This window comes from Mus pahari, unplaced genomic scaffold, assembly GCF_900095145.1.
Source record: "Mus pahari unplaced genomic scaffold, PAHARI_EIJ_v1.1 scaffold_8044_1, whole genome shotgun sequence".
Lineage (NCBI taxonomy): Eukaryota > Metazoa > Chordata > Mammalia > Rodentia > Muridae > Mus > Mus pahari.
This window is the reverse complement of record NW_018391786.1, coordinates 39459-57151: the sequence shown is the minus strand read 5'-3', so window position 1 is coordinate 57151 and position 17693 is coordinate 39459. Positions and strand designations below refer to the sequence as shown.

The 17693-nt window shown below is 35.7% G+C and overlaps 1 protein-coding gene across 1 annotated transcript in view; it reads left to right on the top strand.

Moving 5' to 3' along the window:
• Nucleotides 1-2201: 2201 nt before the first annotated feature.
• The window catches only part of LOC110314701 (selection and upkeep of intraepithelial T-cells protein 10-like), a 42525-nt gene continuing 27033 nt past the window's right edge, over nucleotides 2202-17693 (top strand). Inside the window, exons 1-2 of the mRNA XM_021188945.1 lie at nucleotides 2202-2302; nucleotides 9361-9441. Of these exons, the coding sequence (XP_021044604.1) occupies nucleotides 2236-2302; nucleotides 9361-9441 (148 nt within the window). The 5' untranslated portion in view covers nucleotides 2202-2235. The remainder of the gene's footprint in view (nucleotides 2303-9360; nucleotides 9442-17693) is intronic.

Here is a 17693-nt window from a genome sequence, read left to right as displayed (position 1 = left end):
TATATGTATTATGTATAATATATATTGTATTATATATAAAATATAAAATATAATGTTTTCATTTACATAATGTACATTACATCTTTGCAATTATGAATTATTAATTAGAAACTATATTAGCTTTCACAATATGGTATAGCAACTGTTTTATAGATTTACATTATTTTTGCTACTACAACTAATTCAATGATCAGTTAAAGCACTGGGAAGATTTTAATAGGTGAGGCAAAAATAATGCATTAATTTATAAAACAAAGTTGGTTGTCTACGAGAAGACATGAGGGTCGTAATACTAATACTGTATAGAAATTAAAGGATGAGTGTATTTCAGGAAACAGTGAAAACTGTGTCTATAAACTTCCTACCCCAAAGGTAACCTTTCCTTATTGTGAAAAACAAACCAAAACAATAATTTTGCCTGTGGCATTTTCATGATAAGTTTATTGTATAAAATTTCTGGTAGTAAATCAGATGCAGATATTTGTACCCAACCAATAGACAGAAGCAGCTGACCCCTGTTGTTGAATTAGGGAATGCTGAAAGCAACTGAGGAGAAGGGTGATCCTTCAGGAGGACTAGCAGTCTCAATTAATCTGGACCCGGAGATCTCTCAAACACAGGACCACAAAACAGACAGCATATACCAGCTGATATGAGGCTCCCAACACATATACAGTAGAAGACTTCCAGGTCTGTGTTCATTCAGCGATGATGCACTTTACCCTCAAGAGACTGGAGGCCCCAGGGAGTTTAGAGGTCAGGTGGGGTAGGGGGTGGGGGCATCTATGTGGAGACAGAGTGGGATGGGGAGGGGAGGTTGTGTGAGATGTGGAGCAGAAGGAGGGGATGGGGCAGGGAATGGAAATGGAGTGTAAAAAATAAAAATGAAATTAAAAAATTAAGATTAAAAATGGCTGAATTTTGTCAATTACTTATTCTTGAATAATTCAAGATAATGACTTGTGTTTAATTTTTCATTGTATTAGGAAGTATTCCCCACATATTATCTTTAATTATTCCTAGTTATATTTTATTGCTATGACAAAAATACTTAACTGAATATCGTAAAGGAGAAATTTGTTTATTTTATCTTAGGATTTCTGAGGAGTCTGTGGTGGTTTCCAGCCTCTGTTTCTGGTCCATTGTGGGTGAAATAGGAAGGATTGGGGATAAGAAGCTCCTATCGAATATTTATTTCAGCTCCTAAAATTTCCAGAGGCTTCCAAGATAGAGCTATCACTTTGTGGTCATGTGTTCAACACATGAATATGTGAGAGGCATTTTATATTCAACCCCTGGCCCCCAAAGATTCAGGATCATCTTATAATGCAGAATGCATTTAGTTCATCTCTAGAGCCTCCAAGTTCTTACTAGTACTAATATTCTTTAAAAAATCGGTTCAAAGTGTTTGCTAAGGCTCAAAACTACTTTTAGCTGTGATTGTCTAATATAGAACAGAATAAACATTCCCATTCTGAGAGAAATACCAGAGCAACAAGGCATGATGGAACCAAAGAAAGATAAAACAAGGGAACAAAATTTAATCCTGTATTTTCATAGCTGGCATCTAGTGTTGCTGATGTGATATGACCACCAGACATAGAAAGATAAATACTTAATTTTGCTCACACAAAAAAAAGTAAAACATTCAATTATGTAAAATATATAGAGTAGATCATCAGTATTTGCCATATTTCCAATGAACTAGGAAAAGGAAGAATTGAGGTGATAACTAATCAACATGTTAACTAATTATATCTACATGTTAATTAATTATTATCAACATGATAACTAATCAACTAAGTTTTATGCAAGGTGGCTATATTTCACATACTTAAGTTTGTGTCTAGTAGGTAGTTCTCCTGAGTACATACCACAAAAAGATCATAGATGAGGTAAGACATATGCAAATTAGCTTGACTGTGGCAATTCAGATTTTATATGTCAAAATACTATCTTGTATTTACATACCTTAAATAGTCAGTTTTATTTTGCTAATTATATTTTGATAAAGCTGAAAGAAAAAAACAAATTGGTTTTGTGCAGAGGGGATTTCCTTTATTCAGGAACAAGCTGCTAGACTGACTTTCATAAAGGGTTTCTATATCTAGTACTAACTTGCCTTGGCATGGCTCAGATTTACTAATTTGAATTATGCAGTGTAAATGAGCTGGCTCCTAGCTTAGCTCTGCCCTTTTCCTTTCTTTTCACACAGTAACATTGGCTTACACAGTAATGTTTCTGAGGACACAGATGGAGCAAAGTCATGCTGACATTTTTGCATTGATTAAACCACATTTGGGTGAGTAATCCAAAACTTTGCTTACAATGTGATGGTTGCTATTTGTAGGGTATAGACTGCAAATTATTTTTAATCCTAATTTTCCCACTACATTGGATCCTACTGTGTATTGTCCAATGTTGTCTCAATTAAGCAAGATGATCTGAGGACTCTTAGGCAACACCATTTCTGCTAGGTGGTGGTAGGTGATACAGATGATCCTCTAGGAGCCTGAGAGAAGAAGAGCCTCTGCTCAGGCCTCTCTTCTGGTTCTTGGGGCCTGGGGTAATTAAGATGAACCTCTGCACAGGGTGTGTGTCACTCACCTTTGTTCCAGGAAGAGCTATCCCAGGCAGAGACAAGCTGTATGACTTGCTAGTAGGCTGCATAAGGACAGTCATTGCAATATTGCACCTGGACATAGAACCAAGTCTGTGGTACAGATAGTTCCGTGGAGCCTAAGGGGCGGGATTGGGTGGCAGCTTCTGTGCATATGTAGGATCTCTCAGAGGCTCAGGAAGTTTCTATAGGTAATGTGCAGAGGCAAGGGACAGTGGCCATTGCAATTGTCTGATGTTCAGGACATATTGGGATTGGGAATCATATCCAGTGTATATCATGGACATATCTGGGCTGTTTTGTTACTGTTGGGAATGGTCTCTCAGTCACTCTAGAGTTGTCTGTCAAAGCATTAGTCAAACTTGGGTCTTATTTATGTAAGTCACAGAGTGGTTCCTTTTGTTAAATGGCCACAAAATTTATAGGATCACTGTCAACTACATATTACATATTCAAGAGTTTCTGCTATAGAGGTCTGTAATGAACAGTTTCAACACCAAACAAAAATTTGTACTGTACATATTAACATATGCATCAGTACAGTTTTGGTATATTAACCAGACAAGATTGCTTGGACATGGGTTTATTCCAATAAAAAGTCTATTAGCTGGATAGTGACTACATTGGGTGCTTGGGATTCATATAGCACTAGCCTTTCTTAGGGTGAGTTTTAAGCATGAAAACTGTGCTCTGGGTTGACATTATTCAGTTAATAAGAACAGTTAGCCAGAAGTGGAACTACAGTAATCAATGAGCAAGGATAGTAGAGTATGTTAGTATACAGTTTCCTAGAACTATGTATGGATTTAATGTATTAGGCTTTTGTTTTCATTTTGGCAGGTGGTGCTGTATACATGCTAAGTGTTATAGCCTAAGTAGTACTTCCATCATGGAGTCAGTTAGTATATACCGTAAATATGCATTTTTGAAAATGCTTTAATCAACTCTGATGTTAGATGTTATCGTGACCCAAGGAGTTCAAGGCTATTCTTGGCAACATAGAATGTCTGTGCCTCAGGAAAATAAATAAATAAATAAATAAATAAATAAATAAATAAATATTAAATCTTTGAGAAAAGAGATATTTATGGACAATCAATATCCCACAAAATTATTTATGCACTACAGTAACTTCCTTATAAAGATCTGTTTAGATTTTGGGATTAAGTTTATTGTACAGGTAAAATGTAATAGTTAATTTGTAAATAATACTTTGTCAATCTATGAATTGTTACAGCTTTGCATTCATGTGGCTCTTTAACTTCTCCAAACCATATTTAATAGTTTTCATTGGGTGAATCCTATACTAATTTTATTAGACTTCTTTCTACATACATATTTTGATGTTGTATTTATATTTTGTCATAATTAATAATTATATATTAAATTTAATATTCTAATTATAGTACTCAATGCTAAATTTATTTTGTTTCATGTGTCAGGGGAGTATATGTGTGAGGGTGTGCATGTGTGTGTGTTTTATGTGTATATACATTTGTGTGTGTTTATATTTGTGTGTGTTTGCATGTGTTTATATGTGTGTCTGTGTGGGTGTGCTTGTGTGTATGTGGTCAGAGGCCAATATCAGGTATTTACCTCAATAACTTTCCATTTTACATTGGAGACAGGGTTTCTCCCTGAACCTCAAGTTCACTGGTTTGGCTAGTTTGGTTGGTCTGCAAGCATCTGGGATCCACCTAGTTCCATTCCTACACCAAACACTGAGATTACAGGTTTATGTCCCCACGCTCTACTTTCATTTACATTCTGGGGCTGTGCATAAACCACTCTGTTGCGAAGGTTCCTGTATTAGAATATCCCAGCCCACATATGACTGTCATCCTTTTTGTTATCATCTTTGTTTATGATGGGTTTCTCTTCGTCCCACGATTTTATCAGAAGTGAAAACAGTTGCAGGACTTTCCTCCTCAAAAAAATTCTCTCACTCTCCAGAATCTAGTTCATAAGTTGAAGATGTCTTTAGTTGTTTCATTGGTATTGCCAGTCTATAAACTTCTGGTTTACCACATCCTTACTTTTATTTTGGGAGCAACTGTCTCTCAAAAGTTAAGCTTTGAAATGTTTCTTTTTGTCTTTCTTCATAAATTTTTTATTTATTTATTTATTTATTTATTTATTTATTTATTTATTTTTGCACTCCAGATTTTATTCTCCTTTTGGTCCATGCTCGGACTGTTCTACATTCCATACCTCCTCCCTGCATCCCTGTCTCCACGAGGATGTTTCCATCCCCCTCCATACCTCTAAACTCCCTGAGAACTTTCAAACATTCATCCTTGATTTAAGTATCAATGTAAAACCACTTCATTTTAAAGAATAAAAGATAATTTATTTTGCAGCCAAATATTAATGGCCATGGCCTAGAATACAAATTTAGATGAAACTGCCAATAACAGTTCCATGAAGTAACAGGACAAAGGAAACCATAAATCAAGATACTTATATATTAGTGTGACCATCAGGCAAGTGGGTTACAAGCAATGTAGGAAAAGTTCTATAGCTCTCAGATGCTATCTGATGAAGCCATTGGGTTGGTGGATGCTACATGTCTGTTTATATATTCTTAACATTTTTCTTTTATTTTATTTCTGTGTAGGTATGTGCATGAGAGTGTCAGTGCCTGCAGAGGTGAAGCTGTAATTACTGGTGGTTTTGAGATGTCTGATGTGGATGCTGGGAGTTTAACTTTCAAGAATTGAACTTGCAAGAGAGGTTGTGCTCTTAGATCTTTCTGATCTCGTTTTCTACACATTGTTAAAAAGAAAATCAATGATAGCCACTCGAGTGCTAGATCAAACACAGAATGGGTAATAAAGTCCTATTTAGATGTGTAAAGGAATCCCAAGATAATTGGTTTTGGATCTGTAGCATTCCAGCTTCATATAATCAGAGAAATTTTAAACATCAATTCTAAACATCTGCAAAACTTTGTAGATATTTAATATAGGTGAAGATTTTTTCCTTGAGAATTTCAGCTCACACAAATGCAGTACAAAAACTTCAATATACCCAGAGAATCCATTCCAGTCTTACAATTTGTTCATGCAGTGTTCTTTATAGAAAATAATCTCATCAAGGGTTATGCAAGGCACTAATAATGTAGATCTTTCAAGTCTTTTAAAGTCTGGGAAATTTTTTAAGTTCTTTCTTGAGGATTATAGGGCAAGCATATTATAAGATTCCCACAAGTTTATATTTGTATAGTTTCTTTTTGATTAAGTGTATAATATTTATTTTAGCCTGGTCCATCAACTATTATTATTTTACCCACAAGATACTGGTATATACAATTTTTGGTTAGAAATTTTGATTGATAAAGTTCACGACTCTCTACTACTTTTATTTGTAACTATTTTGTGGAGTACCACATTTATTTATTATTTATTTATTTATTTATTTATTTTTGTGATTCAAGACAGGGTTTCTCTGTATAGCCCTGGTTGTCCTGGAACTCACTCTGTAGATCTGTATGTACTTGAACTCAGAAATCCTCATGCCTCTACCTCCCAAGTTCTGGGATTAAAGGTATGCACCAGCACTGCCTGTCTAGGGTACTCCATTTTAAATTAATTAATTAGTTAATTAATTTAGACTCAAAGAACTTCTCCCCCCTTCTGGCCCTTCCATCACCAAGTTCTAACCTCCATCCCCTTTTCTTCTCTGAGAAGATGGGACACCCATTGGGTATCTTCCCACCCTGGCACATCAAGTCTCTCTCAGACTAGGTGCATCCTCTCCCATTGATGTCAAAAAGGGCAACCATGAAGACTCAGCTGCCTGTCTGCTACATATGTGTGAGCAAGGGCAGGAGTTTTGGAGTAGGTCATTCTAGTCCGTATGTTTCTTTTGTTAGTGAGTCAGATTCTGAGAGCTCCCAGGGCTCCAGGTTTGTTGACTATGTTTGTCTGCCTGTGGGGTCCCCATCTACTTCTGGGCCTTCAATCCTATTCCTCCATAAATATACCTGACCTCTGTCTAATGTTTGGTTGTGGGTATATGCTTCTATTTCAGTCTGGTGCTGTATAGAGCCTCTCAGAGTATAGTTATGCTAAGCACCTGTCTGCAAGCAGAACAGAACAACATTAATAATGTAAGGGATTGGTGCTTGCCTATGGGGTGTGTTTGGAGTTTGGCTGGTTATTGGTTGTCCTTTCCTTCAGCCTCTGCTCGATCTCCGAATTTCTTAGACAGGACAAATTATGGGTAGTAAATTTTGTAGGTGATTGGAGGGTCCTATCCTTCTACTGGAGGTTCTGCCTGGCTATAGCAGGTGGCCTATTCATTTAATATGTCCCTACTGTAAGACATCTCAGCTAAGGCAACCTGCAGTGGGGGTACTCCATTGTGACTACAATAAAATCTCACTTCTCTTTTTAGTTTTATCTACTAGTTTTTGTGTTTGTGCCTCTTGCTAAATTAACTCTTAGCATCATAGGAACAAATGGAGATTTCTATTATAGAAAAATAATTCAATCACAATTGTTAAACCATGTTAGGAAAGACTATACTCAGAACCCTTATGATAAAATAAAAAGATGAAAAATACAATCAGATTTTGACCAAGATGAGATGAGACTCAACTGAATACAACATGAACAAATGGGAGTTTATAAGCAAAGACAGATTAATGTTAGTGGATAAAGAATTTCTAAAACTGAACAAGGCATGAGGAGAATTCAGACTGAACTGCACTGACAGAATTGTTTCTTGCTATCTACTACATACTGGACATAACAGGGACCACAGCTGATATTACGGTATCAAAGAGGGAAAAATCCTGTTAAATTGGCTTAGGAGATTTTTTTTCCTAAAGCTTTTATAGGAAAGTGAGTGGATGATTGTAGGATGTTTAGAAACCTTAGTGGGTTTTGTTTAAGAAGATGATCCTGCCAACTAATTTCAACATTTTATTATTTTATAACTTGATACTCTATTTTAAAGAAATTAATTTGCCCTTTCCCATTTATTTTTGCTTTTATTTATTTAAATCTATTTATATTAATTTTAACTCATAGGTGTTTTATTGGACTGATATAATCCATTATTATGATATTTATTTCAAAATTAAGTTGTCCCTATTTTAGGCAGAGCGAGCCTCAAATCCCCAGTGTGTTCATTTTATTATAATTCCATGATCAATATTTTCTTTTCATATTCTGGCACTGGCATTAGGTATTTGTCCAAGCACCTATGGACCATTGATACTTAGAGAACCTGTCAGGTGCGTTATATGCCCAGGGATACCGAAATATTGTTACTTCTAGGCTCTTTCAACAGATACAACTAAAGATCTGTCTGTCTGTCTGTCAATCTGTTTGTCTAGATATCTACCTGTTGCTGTATTGATTAATCTGCTCTAATCTCCCTGGCAGTGTTGGTGCGAGTTCCTTACTAATCCCTCCAATGCTCTGGATTCTCAAGTGAAAGGCACACACATACAGCCTTATAATTAATATGCCTTAAACATCTTAATGAATGGACCTCTCGTAAACTTCAATGTTGCTAACATCTCACCTCTGACATCTCACCTCTGATACTCCTGGGTTACTACTTCTTAAAATTAAATTCCATCTTTGTTACCCTAGACCAAACCAGGGCAGGGACTTTAGCCTCTCTTTGTGGGTTCTTACATAATTAGTATCCATCTCTTCCTGCCTCTCTTAAGTCTGGATCTTAGTCCTTTCATGGCATGGTAATTTCTGCTTTTTTTCTTTCCCCTTGCCCATGAATCTTAAAGTCCTGCCCCATTCTCCCAGCCATTAGCTACCAGCAAATTTATTTACCAATCAGAACCAGCTGGGGATAGGGACCCTCAGAATCTCACAACGGGAATTCTCCTGTGAGTTTGGAAATCCATAATTCAAGCAGTAAACCAAACCCAAAACATACACTCCTTTTCATCCAATAAAAGATATTTTCTCTCAGATATATTTGAATATAGTTATAACAGTTATATAAACTATAAGTTCTGGTATACACTAATAACATTCAGTCCATCTGTTTTGTCAATTTAGTATACTTCCTTACTATCTATCATAACTTAGTTTACAATTCTATACCTGAATTATGTTTTGATTTTCACTTGCATTAGTATCTGAAAATCATCCTTCAAATCTATATCATATTCATCAAATGCTAAACAAATTAAGTATGATTATACGATTATAGCTAGTCTTCAACCCCATCAGAGATCTGAGGACAAATAATTATAATCTGAATCTATACAAAGCACACAAACATAGGATAAAAAACTTAAACAAATTGCAGAGACAGCTTACAACCTGGACAGTCACCTATTCCTCAAAACATTGGAGCATCTGTCTTTAGTCTTTAAGCCCCAAACCATATGACAGACCCTAAGTGAAGCAGGAATTATGAAATAGTATCCTTTGTTTTGGCAGAGCTCAATTGTCAACTATCTGCATCTTGTGTCATTTCCTGGATAGTAATTTTTGTCTGTAGATGAATTAGGGCAATTCCTGTCCAGTAGCTACCTTACCACAACTGGAGCAACTGTGGCACATAGCCAAGTACAAAACAAGACAGGAGTCTAGTAGAGATTATGTCAGAGGAGTGGTGCCAGTTATTAATACTTCTCCTTTCAAGGGGAATTTTCTTAAAAGGTGGATTTCAGAATGGTTTCTTGTTGCTTTTTTTCACTATTGTCATGGTTCTTACTGCCACAATTTTGAAGCCATGTTTTCAATTTGAATTTTCAGGTGAGATGGAGCCTTCAGCTTCCTGTTTACCTGGATTCTTTATGGCCTTCCTTCTCTTCCAGACCACAGTACTCACCCAAGGTAGAGACATCCTCCCACTTTTGTTGATGAAATATATCCTTGGACAATTTCACACATGCTTGCAAGGCCATCTGAATACTTTCTCCAATACTCTCATTCCCCTTTCACCCTTGACATTCCCTCTTCTCCTGGCATGTCCCCTTCTCACATTATGATTTTACTTTGTTTTGTAGTCCATTGCTTTTTAACTAGGAGTGTCTGTGTGACCACATGTTTTCGATTATCTGCTGTGGCATGGTGGACTCACAAAACTGAAGACAGTGATTGTCTCTGCCTTAAAATCTACCAATAGTTCAGCAGTAAGGGTAGGGTCTCATGTGTAATTCCCTGAATGAAAAAGCCATGAACAGTTTTTTTATTGGTTATTTTATTTATTTACTTTTCAAATGTTTTGGTCCATCCCAGTTTCCCCTCCACAAACTCCCTATTCCATCACCACTTCCCCTGTTTCTATGAGGATACTCCTCCACCTACAAACCTACTCCTGCCTCACCACCCTAGCATTTCCTTATTCTGGGTCATTGAGCCTCCACAAAATCAAGGGTGTCCCCTCCTATTGTTGACAGATAAGGCAATTCTCTGCTACATATTCAGCTAGAGCCATGGGTCCCTCCATATGTACTCTTTGGTTGGTGGTTTAGTCCCTGGGTGCTCTGGAGGAGGCTCTGTTTGGTTGATATTATTGGACTTCCGGTTGTGATGCAAACTCCTTCACCTCCTTCAGTCCTTACCCTAAGTCTGTCATTGGGGTCCCTGTGCTCATTCTCATGGCTGGCTGTGAGCCTCTGAATCTGTATTGGTCAGGCTCTGGCCCAACCTCTTAGGAGATAGCTATACCAGGTTCCTGTCTTCAAGTGCTTCTTGGTATCAGCAATATTTCTGGATTTGGTATCTGCAGATGGGATAGATCCCTAGATGGGGCAGTCTCTGGGTGTCCTTTCTTTCAGTCTCTGCTCCACTCTTTGTCCCTGCATTTCCTTTAGACAGAAGCAATTCTGGGTTAATACTTTTGAGATGGGTGGGTGGCCCCATCCCTCAACCAGGGACTGTACATAAGCACTGGATATGGCCTTTACAGGTTCTATCTCCCCATTTGTTGGATATTTTGGCTGATTTCATGCCCATTGGGTCCTATGTACCTCTTGGATCCCTGGTATCTGGGACCTTTTAGTGGCTATGTCCAGTTCCCCATCCCCCATTGCTACATACCTCTGTTCAAATTCCTGACAATCTGTACTTCTCCTCCTTATCCTTCCATATCTGTTCCTGCCCTCCCCCATTTTCCTTCCCCTTATCTCTCCCTTCCAGTCCCTTTCCTCCATCTACCTCCCATGATTATTGTGTTACCCCTTCTAAGTAAGACTGAAATATCCATGCTTTGGTCTTCCTTTTTCTTTGTTTTAATGTGGCCTGTGAGTTGTATCATGAGTTTCCTTAGATTTTTGGCTAATATCTGCTTATCAGTTAGTACATAGCCTGTGTCTTCTTTTGTAACTGGGTTATCTCAGTCAGGATGATATTTTCTAGTTCTATATATTTACCTGTGAATTTCATGAAGTCAATGTTTTCGATAGCTGAGTAGTACTCCATTGTGTAAATGTATCACATTTTCCTTATCCATTCCTCTGTAGAGGGACATCTGGGTTGTTTCCAACTTCTGGATATTATAAATTATGCCGCTGTGAACCTAATGGAGCATGTGTCCTTCTTATATGTTGGAGCATCTTTTGGGTATATGACTAGGAGNAGTATATCTGGGTCCCCAGGTATTTTCAATTTTCTGAGGAACCACCAGACTGATTTCCCAAGTCCTTTTCCTTACAGAAGTTTTGCAATTTTATGAGATCCCATTAGTCTATAGTTGTTCTGAGAGCCTGAGCGACTGCTCTTCTTCTCAGGAAATTTTCCTGTGCTGTGTATTTGAGACTCTTTCCCACTTTCTCTTCTATTAGATTCAGTGTATCTGGTTTTATGTGGATATCTTTGATCTTCTTGGACTTGATCATTGTACAAGGAGGTAAAAATGGTTCAATTTTCATTCTTATATATACCAACTGCCAGTTGAACCAGCACCATTTGTTGAATATGCTTTTTTTTTCAACTGTATGGTTTTGGCTTCTTTGTCAAAGATTGGGTGAGTATACATATGTGGCTTATTTCTGCATCTTCAGTTCTATTCCATTGATCTTCCTGTCTGTCTCTGTACCAATATCATGTTGTTTTTATTACTATTGCTCTTTAGTACAGCTTGATGTTAGGGATGGTGATTCCTCTAGAAGTTCTCTATTGTTGAGTGTAGATTTTACTATCCTGTTTTTATTTCTGTTATTATTTATTTATTTATTTATAATTCCAAATGAGTTTGCTAAATGCTCTTGCTAACTCTGTTAGATGATCATGGGCTTTTTTTTCCTTTGAGTTTGTTTATATAGTGGAATATGTTGATGAATTTCTCTATATTGTACCATCTGTGGATCCCTGGGATGAAGCCTACTTAATCATGTTGAATGATCATTTTGTTGTGTTCATGAATTTGGTTTCCCTGAATTTTATTGAGTATTTTTTCATTAATATTCCTAAGAGAAAGTTGTCTGAAATTCTCTTTCTTTGTGTGGTCTTTGTGTGGTTTAGATATCAGCATAACTGTGGCTTCATAGAATGAATTTGATTGTGTTCCTTCTGTTTCTCCTTTGTGCAATAGTTTTAAAAACATTGGTATTAGGTCTTCTTTGGAGGTCAAATATAATTCCTTTCTAAAACCAACTGGCCATGACCATTTTGGGGGGCAGGGGGGAGAAGGAGACTTTTAATGAATTCTTCTATTTGTTTAGGGGTTATTGGACCATTTATTTGGTTTATCTGATCCTGATTTAATCTGATCCTGGTATCTGTCTAGAAACCTGTCTTTTTTATCTAGCGTTTTCCAATTTTGTTGAGTGTTGGCTCTTTTAGTAGGAACTGATAGTTGTTTTTTTTTGTTTTTTTGTTTTTTTTTTTTTTTTGTTCAGTGTCTGTTTTTATGTCTTCCTTTTCATTTCTGATTTTGTATATTTGGATACTCTCGTTGTGCCCTCTGGTTAGTATGACTAAGGGTTTATCTATCTTGTTGAATTTCTCAAAGAACCAGCTCCTGGTTTTGTTGATTCTTTGTATAGTTCTTTTTGTCTCTACTTGGTTGATTTCAGCCCTTTAAAGTTTTATTATTTCTCACAATCTACTCCTCTCAGGTGTATTGGCTTCTTTTTGTTCTAGAGCTTTCAGATGTGCTGTCAAGCTGCTACTATATGCTCTCTCCAGTTTCTTTTTGGAGGCACTCATAGCTGTGACTTTTCCTCTTAGCACTGCTTTCATTGTTTCCTATAAGTTTGGGTATGATGTGCTTTCATTTTTATTAAATTCTAAAAAGGCTTTGATTTCTTTCTTTATTTCTTCCTTGACCAAACTATCATTGAGTAGAGTATTGCTCAGCTTCCATTTGTATATGGGCTTTCTGTTGTTTTTCTTGTTATTGAAGACCAGCCTTAGTCTGTAGTGATCTGATATGATGTTTGGGATAATTTTTATATTCTTGTATCAGTTGAGGCTTGATTTATGTCCAATTTTAAGGCCAGTCTTGGAGAAGGTACCATGAAGTACTGAGAAGAAGGTATATTATTTTGTTTTGAGGTAAAATGTTCTGTAGATATCTGTTAAATCCATTTGGTTCATAGCTTGTTAGTTTCACTGTGTCTTTGTTAGGTTCTGTTTACATGATCTATCCATTGGGGTGAGTGGAATATTGAAGTCTCCCACTATTTATTGTATGAGGTGCAATGTGTGCCTTGAGCTTTAGTATTGTTTCTTTTATAAATGTGGATACACTTGAATTTGGGGCATAGAAGATCACAATTGAGATTTTATCTTGGTAGATTTTTCCTTTGATGAAAACGAAGTGTCCTTCCTTATGTTTTTGATAACTTTTGGTTGAAAGTCAATTTTATTCAATATTAGAGTGGCTACTCTAGCTTATTTCTTGGGACCATTTGCTTGGAATTTTTTTCCAACATTTTACTTTTGTAAAATGTTGGAAAAAATGTTTTGTGTTTGTCTTTGTTATTGAGGTGTGTTTTGTTTATGTAGCAAAATCCTGGGTCCTTTTAAGATTCCAGTTTGTTAGTCTATGCCTTTTAACTGTGAAATTGTGTTCATTGATGTTAAGAGATATTAAAGAAAAATAATTGTTGCTTCCTGTTATTTTTGTTGTTAGAAGTGGAACTATGCTTGTATGGCTCACTTCTTTTGGATTTGTTTTGAGAAGATTAATTACTTGCTTTTGGGAGGGCTATGGTTTCCCTTGTTATGGTGGAGATTTTCCTCTATTATTGTTTGTAGAGCTGGATTTGTGGAAAATATTGTTCAATTTCATTTGGTTATGGCATATCTTGATTTCTTTATCTATAGTAATTGAGAGTTTTGCTGGGTATAGTAGCCTGGGTTAGCATTTTTGTTCTCTTAGGCTCTGAATGACATTTGCCCAGTATCATCTGGCTTTTACAGTCTCTGGTGAGAAGCATGTCATAATTCTGATAAGTCTGCCTTTATATGTTACTTGCCCCTTTTCCCTTACTGCTTTTAATATTCTTTCTTTGTTTTGCCCATTTGGTGTTTTGATTATTATTTGATAGGAGGAATTTCTTTTCTGGACCAGTCTATTTGGAGTTCTGTAAGCTTCTAGTATGTTCACTGGCATCTCTTTCTTTACGATAGAGAAGTTTTCTTCTATAATTTTGTTGAAGCTATTTACTGGCCCTTTAAGTTGGGAATCTTTGCTCTCTTTTATACCTATTATTTTTAGGTTTGGTCTTCTCATTGTGTCCTGGATTTCCTGGATGTTTGTGTTAGGAGCTTTTTGATTTTTGCATTTTCTTTGATGTTGTATCAATGTTACCTATGATATCTTATGCACCTGAGATTCTCCCTTCTATCTCTTGAATTGTGTTGGGATCCTTGCATATATGACTCCTGATCTCTTTCATAGGTTATCTATGTCCAGAGTTCTCTGCCTTTGTGATTTCTTTATTGTTTCTCTTTCCATTTTTAGATGCTGAATGTTTTTGTTCAATATCTTCACTTGTTTGGTTGTGTTTTTCTAAATTTCTTTAAGGGAATAATGTGTTTCCTCTTTAAGAGCTTCTACAAGATTTCCTGTGTTCTGTATTTCTTTAAGGGAGTTATTTATGCCCTATTCAAAGTCCTTTCTCATCAACATGTGAAGGGATTTTAGATCAGAATTTTGCTTTTCCGGGTGTGTTGATGTATCAATGCCTTGCTGTGGTGGGAGAACTGGGTTATGATGATGTCAAGTAACATTGTTTTCTTTTGTTTATATTCTTGTCTTTTCCTCTCACCATCTGGTATTCTCTGGTGTTAGCTGGCCTTGCTTTCTCTGACTGGAGCCTTTCCTGCCTTTGAGCCTGTGAGCCCAGGTGTGTTAGCACTTCTGGGGGTCAAGTTTTCTCTGGGTTGTTTTGGGTTGTGGAAGACTGTAGCCTAGAGCCTGCTTCTGGGTGCAGATGGAATTCAAAAGCATCCTGTCCCTGGCTGTAATATGGTTCCTGCATTCCCTGGGTCTTGGGGGTGGGGGGCAGATCCCATTTTGGGTCAATTATTGGGTGATTCTGTTAGTCTCTCCTCTGAGCCTGGGTGTGTCAGCACTCCTGGGTATCATGATTTTTCTTGGTGGGATTGGGGTGTATAGGGTTATAGAACAGGGTCTGTTTCTGGTTGCAGATGGAGAATGGAAGTGGCAGGCTCAGTCTTATAAAGCAGACTCAGTGAAGATTTCTGCAGCTGCTGTCACATCATGTTTGCAAGGATTTGTCATTTTTGAATATTTTTTCTTCTATGTAGAAACAAAACTGAATGTTGTAGCCTTTACCACCAAGTAGCATAGGAAATAAGGCAAAGGATAAGCAAGTGGGACTTCATGAAGTTAAGTATTTATGTACAGCAAAGAAAATTGTCAACCAAGTAAAGAGGCCGCATTCAATCCTAACACTTGAGAAGCAAAGACAGGTGAATCTTTGTGAGTTAAAAGCCTGCTTGGTGTACATCAGATGTTTCAGGTCAATTATGACTATGTAATGAGATCCTTTTATCAGAAACCAACCTACTAAAATAAAACAACTAAAAGTATATTTGAAACAATAATTTTAAAAAGGAAGCTATGAATTTGAGAGACCAAGGGGTGCATGGGACAGTTTCAAGAGAGGAAAGGAAAATAAGGAATGAAATAATGAATTAATCTGCAAATAAGCTAATATAATTTGCTTTTTATATAACAATGTCTGAGATTATATCACATATGTACACCATGTATAAAACATACATGCACACACACACCACACACACACACCGCACACACACACACACACACACACACACACACATATGAATGTATGAAAGCACTTATGTATCTATGTTTATTTTTCAAAAAATTCAAATATACTATGAATATGTTCTGCAAATTTCTTTACAACATGAATTTTAAATAATTTTATAAGAATATTTTGCTATTGTTTTTATAGTTGTGGAGAATTCCATCATGTGATCACTAAAAATCAATTTATCTTTGTCCTATTATGTAGACATACTGAACTATTATATTATACCATTACATAATAATGAAAGTTGTTAAACTATATCATTAAATGAAATATTTATTATTATTTCAAGTTATTATATGCTAATTCAATGGTAGTAATTTGAATTTTTATACATGAAATGTCACATATGCATGAATGAAAATTTTAGTGTTGATCTATCAGGTCACATGAACCTCTGCAAAAATCCCTTGTAAATTAATTATATTTTATTGAATTGATTGAGCTTTCTAGAGTGTATTGACACCTCTGTCTGTACTTAGAATAGTTCCCTCTACTTTGATGTGACCCTCAAAGGAGTACTTCCTTTAGTGAAGTTTCTGCACTGGCAGGTGCTAAACTTCCTTAGTGTAGGGCTCACTGAGCTCTTACAGACTTCCAAGTGCTCACTAGTTACTTTTCTCAGTGGTTGTATTAACTCAAATATGAGATGGGGTTAATCCAACATTATCTTCATCCCCTTTGGCTGAGAATTCTGATTATTCATCATTATCTTAAATTCTTTAAAGGAAAGAAAATAATTAGTTTTTTCTACCCACAATAAGTAAATTTTACAAATTTTATTTTTCTGTTTTGGTCCTCTAGCTGTTTATTTTGTAGGAGTTTTAATTAATTTTGGGAAGTGGTTTTATAATTTATCCACCTTTAAATGTTGTCTCCAATTGGGAAGTTGTGGCAGTTTTTACATAATTGTTCATTACTATATCACTTAGAGTTTTGGTAACAAAAACTCTAAATGTATGCATTAACAAATTAATTTTTAAAATCTATTTTAACACCTATATTTGCTATTTGCATATTAATCTATCTTTCACAAGAACTTGCTTCAGTGACTAAACTCAAGTTATGGTGATGTAAATGCCAAAATAGACAGGGAAGAGATAGGAATTTTGTTCTGTCTTGGAATTGTTTTTCTTTGAATTGAGATATATGTATCACACAGAAAATTACATAAAATGTACAACTTAGTGAATTTTTTTCTTGTAGGAACATTCACAAATTTATTCTTCAGCTCTAGATACTGAATATTTTCAGCAGCTCAAAATGTTGTATTAATCTTTCCTTGCCAATATCATGTTCTTATTGCCAAGGTGATCAAATGTCTAACGTCTATTGCCATAGATTAATCACAAAAATTGCTGTAATATTCCATTTATAACAATCTCTTTAATGGCCAAAATTACTCACCATTATTATATAACATATGACAGGAGTTTATTCTTTTGCACTTGTTTTCAGTATTAGTATTTGTATTTGTTTTTACTTTTTATTACTTTGAGTATATTATATATATATATATATATATATATATATATATATTCAAATATATACAGTATATATGTAAATATATACATATATACTGACAGTATATACAGTATACATACAGTATAAATATATAGAGTATATATATTATATATACATACATATACTATATATGTATGTATATATATATATATATATATATATATATATATATACTGACACGTTCACATATAAAGAGTTCTCTGTCTTTTTATCTGTGGCAATGTCAGTCCTGCTTCTTCAACATTGTAATGGAGTTCAAATATATCTCAGTGATGTACTGTTTTACATTTCCCTGTTTGGTGATGA